Source organism: Drosophila erecta, unplaced genomic scaffold (assembly GCF_003286155.1).
Source record: "Drosophila erecta strain 14021-0224.00,06,07 unplaced genomic scaffold, DereRS2 tig00000055-arrow-pilon, whole genome shotgun sequence".
Lineage (NCBI taxonomy): Eukaryota > Metazoa > Arthropoda > Insecta > Diptera > Drosophilidae > Drosophila > Drosophila erecta.
Genome location: NW_020825200.1, coordinates 2673393 through 2685332, shown reverse-complemented (window position 1 = coordinate 2685332; position 11940 = coordinate 2673393). Strand labels below are relative to the sequence as shown.

The window sequence follows — 11940 nt, the reverse complement described above, 5'->3', positions numbered from 1 at the left end:
AAAGAGGTTGAAGGACTCTATTTCACTACACTTTAATTGGTGCCTGGAGCGTGCTTTTAGACGTAGTAATTTCAATGAAAATAGTATCACAATATCACTTTCTGCTGCACACACAAGCAAATAGAAGCTGCACTGTACAGTGACTCCTACCTAGAAGCCCCCATGTAAAGTCAAGTTAAAGCTAAAAAGCAAACTCTCAGCCGGAAAACCAACGATGTGCATGTGAAGTGGGGCTAAGACAAACGGGCAAAAAGCCAGGAGACAGAAGAACAGGCTGACAAGCAGTCAGAAAGCCAGTTGGAGATGCTCGGGAAGGACGGAAAGTGGGGGAGTGTTGGGGCAGGGGGGCCAGGGGGGCACACAGCGACAAATCATCAGGCAAATCCGCAAAAGTGCACTTCAGTTGCCTGTCGCCCATCATCGCAGTGCAAAGCCAAAAGACGCTGATGACGTTGAGTATTATGAACGGAATGATGACAACTGGAACCACAACAACTGCCACTGCAACTACAACTACAGCTAACGAAGGCGAGTACTAGGGGCGTTCGCGAATGAGCTGCACTGAAAAAAAGTCTGAAATGCCACCAAAAAAAGCTACTCATTTACTTGACTTTTACAACATATTTACACGTTAGGCTCTGCTCTGCACTTCTTGCGGTGTAAAAACGAGTGGAAAATAGTGAAAATGAGTGGTGCAAAAAGTTGGGTTACTCCAGCTCTGCTCCAGACTCCATGGCTCCATGGCACATCCGTCGCCGTCTGTCATGGCATTATTGAAAGGTGAACAACTTCGTCAGGAAGTATTCCTCTATAGAGTTTCGAGGGGCGGCGTTTGTTCTGCTGACACAAAAAATCAACGCATGGAAAGTAGGACAAGTGTCAAAATCACTTAAGTGCGAATGCAACGACAAATAAAAAGAAAGCGAAGCCAGTGGTGAAAAAGGACGCAGAACCGCAGGAGGTGGGCGGTGGGCGGAGGGTGGTGGCCAGGTTGATGAAAGGGTCTGGAAGACAGGAAGAGAGCGCCAGAGAAGTCGCCACCTACAAGGATGCGGATGAAAGGCGGCGGGCGAAAGGCGGCGGCCAAGTTGGATACGGATTTAAGTGGGGGAACAATGGCGCGATCTGCGGGTGGGAAGATGGCCACCTCGAGTTGCTTCGTGCCACTTAGTTATGCTCAAAACTTATGTACAGCAAAAATCAGGCAGTCGACAGATGATGATGCCTTTTAAATAGTCCTTCATATATAATTACTTACCTTTTTGAGCATATCTTATGCATAGAAGGCTTACAGAGTTAAGAACCTGTGCCTCATAAAACAGAAGCCTTGGAGAACAACACAAACTCCCGATAAAATGTATTTCTTTGTACTTTCCGTTTACTTATCTGCACAGAATAGCCCAGAAACACGCCCCATAATCCAAAAGAGTATAATAAGTAAAATAATGTATGATACAGAGGAATGCCAGACCGACACACACATAAATACGTAGCTGAAAGTTTTTCGTTCCTGCCATGTAATTACGAACGCATTCTTTTCACAGTCATTAAAAATGACAAATTCCGGGCACAACAGCAAAGTAGGACGACCCAAGCCGGCAAAATGAGACAGTTAAATGGATGGAGGTGGGCTGGGGAAGCCAGTTCGGCGAAGGAGAAATATGCTCTTCTGCAGTTCACGGGCTTAATCGCATTCATAAAACTCGGTTTTACGACTTTTGAAGCACAACACAAAAAAAGGTTTTAATGTGTAACATTTTCACGCCCCGGAGGCGTGGCATTTCCACCCCCGGGAGAGAGTTAAATATGAAAGAGATTCCATAAGTCGAAATTAATGTGCAACATCGCGACACCTGAAGTACACCTGTGCCCACACGGGAGCAATTACCAAGTGATTACGGCCTCGGCGAATAAAAGCCCGAAAAGTTAACCGATATACAGGAAGTTGGTGTAATCAATTGATTCTTACTTTTAAGGCCGTTCTACAATCAGTTAAGATACATTAAGGAGTATAACATACATAACATATTCCCTTAGGTTTTGCATTATACTTTTTCAATTTATTTGATTGATTTATTTTAGTTCCCATATCACTGCCAACGATTCCGTTGCAAGGGCATAAACCAAAATTTTAATTAAATTCGGGGCTTTGAACTGCACAGAAGGCCCTTGTGTGCTGAAATAGGCAAAGGCTGGAACAAAAAATGCCGAAATTCAAAATGCAAAACCCCAGCCGAGTCCGGCATGCGGCATACATATTTGCCAGATGCAGCAGCTGTAGATATTACAAAGGCAATAGCAGAACTAAAAAGAATGCAAGCGATTTCGGGCCATATCCAAAATCGATATCGGCTGGAGTTCTACCAATTAGCCGGGAAAACAATGCCAGCTGGCCTGAATAAAGCAGGCGGTAAAAGTAAACCGAACGTGAGTTATCCCCTTATGCGGCGCACTCACCTGTACAAAGCTATCGAACACTTGAAGCTGAAAGCCGAATCCTTTTGTTCCACTGACAGGCGCCTGCAAAATAGAGCTACAAATCCTTACACACCCACCCACACACACACATGCCCTTACAGACCCGCATCGAAAATGCGTTTCCATTAACTTTTTCGGTTCGAGATCACCGAAGCGCATGAAGATGTCAAAATGCACTTTTGCCCCCATTCACGCAAGACGTGAAGTATTAGGTTGTTCACTCCAGTAGAAGCTACCGAAAATAAAGTTGCCAGGAATATTTGAGTACATTTAGTAACCTTAAAGAGCCCTTATATTTAAAAAATGTTGATTGCCTCTAGCAGTATAGCTGTGTTACAAAAGCAATCGTACAAAAGGCTGAACAGTCGCGGTAGGAGTTCCTCTCGTCATACGCTGCGTATGAGTAATATTTGGCGTCACGTGTTCAGAGTGCTTAGAAAGCCATGCTTGATAAATCCGTCAAAGGAACAGCATCTTGGATAAGGATAACAGCAATAATGGCTGCAGGCAGGCATGAAAATCAGTGAGTTCTTGGTCCCGATGCCCTTTTTCCTGCTTTTCCTATTGTTGTTGGCAAATTAATGGAACACAGCGCTCACATTTTCATGTCAGCGAGCAAAGCGAGTGTTTTCTTTTTTATTTGCTCCTAATGAAAGGCCTTTGTGCAAATTGTAGTGCATTCTCCAGAGCTTTCATTGCTTTCAATTGTTACATGCTCTTTAAATCCTTTATTGAACCTAATTAAAAGTAAAGAGAAAATCAAACTTGGTTCTAATTAATTTAAAACCAAAAACATTTTTTTTTAATAAATATCACTCCAGATTTGTTCAGCAACTGCCAACGATTCTTCTTTAAAGTTGCTTTGCGTGCCGTTTTGTTATTTATTGAAGCAATGTAGAAAGTTTTGTTTTCCCTGGCCAAAAGCAATCTCGGCGGTGCGTCTAAACCTTTTGCGTGCGCCAAGTTTTTCGGCTTTTAACTCAGTCTCAAAGGCATCCCATCTCCTGTTTTTTAACTCCCAGCTCAGGCAACTTCATCACGAAAAGGTACGTGCTGGTGGAATCGTGCACTGAAAAAAATATGTTAGCTTTTGACCTAGCATCTCAATGGGTATTAGAAATACGTTTATCATAAGTTTAAATAAAATGTGAGTGTAAAGGAAAATGTGATTGCACAGATTGCCATTAAAATTCGAATTAGGGATCTATAGATACATCTATATAACTTAATCTGACTCATTTCTGGTGCAATGCTTTAAGGCAGCAGATATTTTCGAATTGACAAACCATTTTGTTGTTCATTTTTCACCGAGCAGAGGAGGGATCCCAAAGGGGAGCACTCGTTGACATTGATTTGGGTCTCGAAAGAGGGCGGCCCCAGCGAAAGTAACCCATTTATTTACTTTAAGTTGGCCGCTTTTGCAGGCTCATTTATACTTGTATGTGCACATACACATAGCCATCTATGTGTATGTTTTTGGAGCACTGTTGTTGTTTTTTGGGTCGCAGCGTGGTGCAATCCTCATCTTCGCCTTGCCTAATAAGCAGCTTACAACATCGCGCAGTCAGTTTGTCACTCATTTTGCTTCATCATGCAGTAAGTGTGTCAATGTAACAAGCCAGTACCCTCAGCATTTTCCCGCTTTCCACCGCTTTCCACTTTTCCCGCCCAATCCCACCCCACTGTCCGCTGTGTATTTGCGCTGCTGCTTAGTGCAAAACTTGTCATTTGCAATTTCAGCGTTTTTTCCCCCACATTTATGTTTATTTGCACACACAGACAGATGGGAGATGGGCAACTCATGCATATTTCACATGCAAATGCGTCCCCCCCCCAACTTGCCACACCCCCGCCCTGCCTCGTCCATTTGTGCTGAGGTTATATGCAAACTAAGTGCTTGTAAATGGTTTTATGCTTAGCCTCAGCATTACGGGCGGGCGCCCCAAAAGTATGCTACAAAAATGCCTAAATTTAACAGTGGTGTTTAAGCTCGACCTTTTATTGTTTTATCTTCATATATGGTGAGCCAACTGTCACGCCCACACTTTTAAACACTTTATTTTAATTTCTTAACTTTTTTCGCAATTTTTACCAAAATTCCAGAATTTTATGAAAAGTCTCGTTAGCACTTCCACTAGCTGAGTAACGGGTATCTGATAATCGGGGAACTCGACTATAGCATTCTATATTGTTTCTTTTTAATTTTTATGTAATTTTTTTGATGTGATTGCACTTTTACTAGCGGGTATCTGATAGTCGTGGAACTCGACTATAGCATTCAATCTTGTTTTATTTATCTTCACAAAGTAGCAGCATTTTTAAAATATGTCTGCAGCCTTTTTATATTTTAGCATAAATTTATTTTTCGATTTCTTATGCAAGTTATCGCAAGCGATTGTATTTTATATCCCAGCCCAGAAAAACATCACATTTTTATACACCTTGAAAAGGGTTGAAAAGCCTTTTGCGAAACTGTCAGCAAATATATTCAGCCGCAGAAGCAGCAGCCTAAGTAAACAAATTAATTTGCGGACGCAGAAATGTACGTGATTTTGTATTTGCCCTTCTGCTGCCGCTTAAAAAGGATTATGTGCTCGAGATTTTTACGAGACTCGTTTTTTGCCGACTCTTCTTTTTAATTAAAAAGTTATATGCCTTAAAGCTGGTATAAAATGAGTCGGGCGCAGCCACTTTGGGCTTTTAATAGATTTTTTCATGGACTTTGCCGCTCCATTTAATTTCACCCGTAGAATTCATTATTTGATACATTTCAGCTCTGATTTTCAAATGCAACTCCAGTTGGGTTATAAAAAATTTACACCAAAGAGAGTGGCGATGCGGCGCGAAAGTGTAAAATAAAAATTGAAATGGAATAAACACGGCAAGAGTCCATAAACAAGAGTGAGTAAAAGAGCACACAAAAACGGGCCCAAAAACCTTTTAGAAAAACTGCAAATTTAATTTATCATCCAGATATGTTCGGCAAAATAAAATTTCAGTTGCAGCTCAAAACAGAAGGTAAAAATTTATTATTTTCGTACTCAACAAATAATTTTCTGATTACACATATATGTTCCCTTTACGTTGGAAAACTTTTGAAGCATTTTAAGTAATTAAAATAAATCCCATTATTTTCCAAGAGAGTGTAGTGCTGATTGTTCATATAAAAATATTAATTTGAGTCAGCCATGACCCATTTTTAAACATATCATGTTTATTTGCTTAATATTCCCAACAGATTGTGCCAGCTGTTGCCAAATCAATAACATTATGCAAAAAATGTACTTTAATATTTGATGAGATAGCGACGACCCCCTCAATTTTCCCTAGCTGCGCTCTTTTTCACAGGAATTGAGTACATGTAGGCCACTTGGCACAAAGCCCGGCTGTGTTTTCAATTAAATTTTCACAATTTTCCGCCCGAAGAGAAATGGCCTATGCGATAAATATCACGACAAATACTTCCGAGAGCGTTAAAGGCCTAGTTAGGGAAAATGGATCTAGGAGAAAGTGAGCAGGGTGAAAGTGAGTTTCCATATACAACCACGTGCTTTAATGACCAGCAAAATGTACTGCAATACGAAGAATTGAATTGAATTTCAGATTTTAATCTAATTACCTTACCTATTATAATTCAATTGGGCTGGAAAACCCAATTGCGGAAGCGGTCATCTAAAACTATGCATCATTTGAACTATGTTCAGTTGGCTTTAGATGGCTTAAAATGTCTGACGTAAAGTGCTTAATTCTTCAGCAAATCATTGTATTGTATTTAGTAGCTGAGGTTAGTGCAAAAAATCTTACGTATTGAACAATTGGTAAAATAAATTTGCAGATAGCTTCCAGATTCGAGTTCACCAATGTCAAGTGCACAAGTTTTGACAAGGAGTTTAGCGACTTTGAATATTGCTACCTGAAGTCGGTAAATCGGAGCTATAAGTACCTATCGGTTAAGTGCAACATGCTCAAAACTCCAGTGACTAAAATAAAAGTAAGTACCACTTCACTAGGTATCTTACGACTACATTGCTTGCACTTCAGGTGAATGTAGCGCTATTCAAGCGATTCAGTGGCTACAGGCCCTTTATGTACAATGGCACAGTGGACTTCTGCCGGTTCTTGAAAAATCCCAGTTCGAGTCCATTCGTTAACTTTTGGTATGGTATTGCTGTAAACTACTCCAATTTGAATCACTCGTGTCCCTACAATGTGAGTATCCCTATTCCATAATAATGAAGCTAATGCCGAACTATATCCTAACTCCACAGCACGATCTGCGATTGGAAAAGCTTCCTGTCGATGTTGTGAACTACCAGCTGACAGAAGTGCTGCCTTTTCCTGAAGGAGATTATTTGATCGAATCCACTTGGATGGCTAACGACATTAAGAAGGTCCACATCAAATTCTATGGCTCTCTATTTTAAATCTACTTATTCGTTTCTCTGCAATTGGACTTTTATGTATTAAATAAGGAGTTATTTACTGGTCCTCAAGAAGGGATAATTTTCCTCAGTGCTGTCCACCACTTTGTGCTTTGGCTTTAATGTTTGGCGTAAAAGTGGAGCAAAAGGCCCACACCTTGCCCCTTGCTACCTTATTTTTTGTTTGTCAAGCTGGCGCGAAGTTTCAGTTGTGGCACAGTTGCCGTTGTTGCTGGTGTTACGGTTAGCAATTAACATGCCTTCAACACTTGCCACCGCACTACACGACAATCGCCAGCGGCGGCTGGTGGCCACTCAAGGACGCAGGACGCAGGACACAGGACTCAGGATGCAGGACTCAGGATGCGGCACAATAAGCGAGACGCTAACCATTGTCGCCTGTTTGACTTTGTCATTAGCAAATGCACTCGAGACTGCGGCAGCGAAAGAAGCTGCACAAGGAAAAAATTCTAATAATAAGCAAATTGTTAGGGATTGAAATTTTGACGTTTGCTGGGCATTAGGTATAGGTATTTCGAATATATTTAATGTATATGGTGGCATGTTGGCAAGGAGCTGGCTAATCTTTATGAAGCGAACTAGCTTGAGCCGGCCTATTTCTCTCAGTGCAAGCTAGGAAAAGCAGTTGCAATGAAGCCAAGTGAGCACTTTCAAGATTTATGCGTCTGCTAGTCTCGTCTTGGCGCGCTTCCTTCCGTTGTCCTGCAGGACATCTTCCCTGCCAGCGCGGCACATTAAACATTTAAGCATAATTTCCTGGCGTATTGTTTTTAATTATTGTGGCAGCGCCAGCTGCTGCACATCTTATTTACAATTAAACTGCCGCTTATTCCGTTATCGAATAAATATGCAAAACTTAAGCGGCAGCTGGGACAACCATTTCCCCTTATCTCGTCGTCTTCCGCCGCCCAAAATGCAATTGCACAATTCCCAATTGTGCGCAAAATTCAGAACGACACAGTGTGCTGCCATAAATTGTTTTTGGCAACAATTCAAAAAGCCCTGCAATTCCAGTTGGCTTCTTAGGGCTCCTGCCGGAAACTGCTCAAGTGCCACGGAGCTCGGTTTTCGGCTTGGAGTGAAACTAAAGTTAATTGTGGGTCGCACAGTGGGGGCTTTGGATGGCGTGGCTATGAGAACTATTAAATTCGTATTGTTTATGACGTATTTATATTTTGAATAAAGGATTATAGAGCTCGTCCGAAGTTACCTTTAAATTTGTCTAAAAACTTTTTCATAAGTATTTCAAAGTGCTGTTTTTCAATTTTTCACAGCACAGTGAATAAACGCTGCTAGGGTAAACCGAAAATGATTTGGGAGATTATATTAAGCAGCTAAACCTTTTAAGCTTTCTTGGTCTTGCCACTTTGCAGCCACAAAACTTTTTCTACGAGATGAAAACAAATTCCATTTTACTTTGTGCCCCCAGCCCAGCCAATCCCATCCAAAGCCCCCAAAAGGTGCTGCCCTTGGCTAGCTGAATTTTCTAAATAATTTCACAGCGCCTTATTACGGAGGCCATTTGTTGGCCTCGGCTCGCAAAAGCGGAAAGGTTGGGCGGGGCATCATGTAACAGGTTGCCAGCCCATCACACAGGAGATTAGGCAGTCGGAAAATGGAAAAGCTGGGGCGCTGCTCAGCTGGACTGGGAAAAGCGGGCAGGAGTAGCAGCTGCTACCTGTGAGCGAAGAGTGGCTTACCCTTTTTTACCGCCTCTTGACGGGAAAAGCTGAAGAAGAGGCCTCGATTTTTAAGCCTTGTCAGTCAGACTAAGTCCTTTGCCTTCCCACCGCCCCATATTACACTAGTAAAAATAAAGGAAAAATGCTATCTGCAAAAACGAACCTATTCATAAATGAAATCAAGCTTATTTTACCTATACAACTAGTACTTAATCAATAAATATTACTTTCAAATATGTGAAGTAACATTGCGATTGATAATCCTGACCTACTGACTTTTCTCCCAGTGCCCCCCACTCCGCTTCCTTCGGGCTGCTTTTGTACTTTGGAAAAAAGCAAATATTTGTATTTCTGCTTGAATGGCTGAACGATTGAACTGAGAGCGAAATTTGAACTGTAGCAAATCACACGCGTTTGATTGATGATTTGGCAGCAGTGCGGGGCGTGGATTTGGGTATAAACCGACCGACCCAAAAAGTAGCAAAAACTCTGAAATAAAAACGGAGAAAAGGTTGTTATTCAGCTGAAGAGGGCGTGCACATGCCGTTGCTCCCTGCGTATACTTAATATTTGTGCGGGGCAATGGGAGAAAGGAAGCTGAGCTGAGCTGAGCTTAGTTTTGTTTTGTTCTGTTCTGTTTCTTTTCTTTTTCAACGAACACACATAACTCACATTAATATGCATTGCTGATAAGGCAGAGCATCGCAGCCCACACACCGCCCCACAAAATCAAACAAAAGCAATAAATCAGGGCAAAGAAATGAATTTTGATTGTCATTGATTTATGTACAGTGCAGTTGGGGAGCAGGAACGAGGACTGACCAACAGAACCCGCCGCCCACACGCATAATGGCAGCGATAATGATGACAGGGCCAAGACGAAGGACCAGCAAGGTCCCTAAAAATATTCCAGCCGCCTTGGGGCCATCCAATTGGGGCAATTCAATTAGCTGTCATCAAATGACAATTACAAGTGGAGACGGCAGGTGTTCTGGAAAATAAAATCGATTTGATTCGAAATGAATGTGGGCATTAGCAGACTTTGCCAAGCGGAAAAATAATGATTTTATTAATGCGATTGCTTTTTTGGGAATAATGTGGTTATAATTGTTTACGAAGTAATATCCATGAAGAACCTTGAGCTAGAAATTTATTGAGTTTAATTTGATAGTATTTAATTGGAAGACAAAATTCCCTTTGGTATAAAATGCCCAGTGAAACAAGCGAAACTTTCATGATTTTAGGCCGCAGACCCTCAACTTAATGTAGCCATTTGCAATTAAACGAAGTTCAATTCAAGGGTCACACAAACAATAATCATAGCCTACCATTAGGCGCAGTCGTTTTGCCATAAACTTTGTACCCTCGACGATCCCCGCTAATTGTTAAAACTTTCAATTATGCCGAAGACAGCGGGTAAACCAAATGACACCCCCTAGCCCCACACCCACGCCCACGCCCACGCCCACGCCCATGACAAAGGGGCTGGCGGAATGTCAGTCTGTGCGTCAGTTTGTCAAGTTGGCAAGAGCGAAAATTACATTTCAAAAGTAGTTGGCAAGTCGTCGGCTTTGCAACTGCTTTTGTTTCACCGCCCTACGTGACTCGGCCAAATGAGTGGGGTTTCTGGAGGGGGCCATTTGGGCGGCTTATGCCCCACACCCCCCCACACCCCCCTACACCCCGCTTTAAGTGCGCCTTGAACTTTGCGGCAGAGGCGAACTGTGTAGGGCCTATTTGGAATGATTACACGGCGTATGAGTGATTTTAATTTAACGCAGAGATAAACACACGAATGCCTAGCGACCGCGTACCCGATTGGAGCCCTTCTGATATATGGTAAGTACCCCACATTCCGTGCCGTGTGGGCTGCTTTAAGTAGTTATGCAAATATTAAGCGCACAGCCGCCTTTTGACCTGAAAAGTCAATAGGAAAAACTCACACGGCCACTCACACACGAGCATTGAAGGCTCATGTACTCGTACTCGTACTCGAGAACTTTTCTCGGGCGAAAGTCGGCGGAGAAAGCTGCTTTCGCTGGCCTGATAATAAACACTGACAAACCACACGCCAACCACCACCGACGATTGCAAATGTCAAGAGCGGAGATTTGTGAAGGATTTCAATGGGAAAGTTGGGGAAGTAAGGCAACCAGTACGGAAATTGCTACGCTTGAGTAGCTAAATAAATAAATATTTAGTGTGGCGCCTAATTTAATATTAATATTCATTTACATTTAAGGGTCACATATATACTTGTGTCGCATATGACTCACCTTGTTGATTCCGCCAAATTTGCTGGGTGCGCGGCTGACCAGTGGGAAAAACCAAAAATATGGAAGGGAAAATCGAATTCCGAGAGTGTAAACTTAATTAAGAGCCTGCGAGGAGTTGATTTTGTTTGATTTACACGCCAGCAGCTGCATGCTTTAATTAAACAGGCGTGGGTCGGGCCGAGGTCACCGGGTGGCCCTGACCCACGCCAGCCCACCAGGGTGTACTCCGAGCAGCCAGCTGTCGCTGATTACCCGCCAGGAAATGACCCACCGAAAAAAGGCGCGGGGCGCAGGGCAAAGGGAACAGGGAACAGGCAAAAGGGAAAGGGAAAAGGGATCCTGGCTCTGGCATTTCATGGCTCATTAGGCATGCACATACGTTTGCTCCCCATCAGATTGGGAATCGGATTGGGTTTCGAGGAGGTCCTGGAGCAGGACTCCAGCGCCATTTCCAACTCCTGCTGCTGCGAAATCGTAACAAATTCAATTTTCTACGACGCCGATTTGGTTTCCGCACGTCTTAAGCTATCGTCGGCTACAGTCGACGCCATGAATATAGTTATTGGCTGAAAGTGTTTGTCTAGATGTCGATGGGCTGCGTGTTACCCGCTGCTCCTCCTGGAGGCCCCGCGTGGATACCGATTGCGCAGTAAAATAAATGATAAGAATCTGTGCGCTCTGCTCATGAATTACAAATCGCATAAAGGATTTGCCACTGGCTCAAGACAGCGGCAAGGACGAGCTGCTCCAACCCTCCAACCGTGCAGCCCGCACTGCAGACAGGATGCGGATGCGGATGCGGATGAGGATGCGGATGCGGGCCTCGCAGCGGAAGGATCCTGGTCCTGGCGGAGGAGCCGTGAGGAGCTGGGCAAACAACGCACAGCATGCCGGGCATTTTAATGCATTCGAGAGGTTGGCCATTCGGGGAGCCCTCCAAAGATTAGGAAAATGCATTGCCACGCTGGGCTTTCCATCGAATGCAGTCGAAATCAATGCAAACAAGCCTGAAACAGAAATTCCATTCACAATAAAAGTCGATGTGTAATTTGTTCATTACTG

General features: G+C 43.1%; 1 protein-coding gene across 1 annotated transcript; it reads left to right on the top strand.

Annotated features, from left to right (window-relative positions):
* Positions 1-6328: 6328 nt before the first annotated feature.
* On the top strand, positions 6329-6902 carry LOC113564053 (the record flags this gene model as incomplete). The annotated part of the gene is made up of 3 exons (XM_026978416.1): positions 6329-6469; positions 6520-6687; positions 6747-6902. Coding segments are annotated over 3 exons (465 nt in total), but the record flags the coding sequence as incomplete, so codon positions are not given.
* Positions 6903-11940: the final 5038 nt, after the last annotated feature.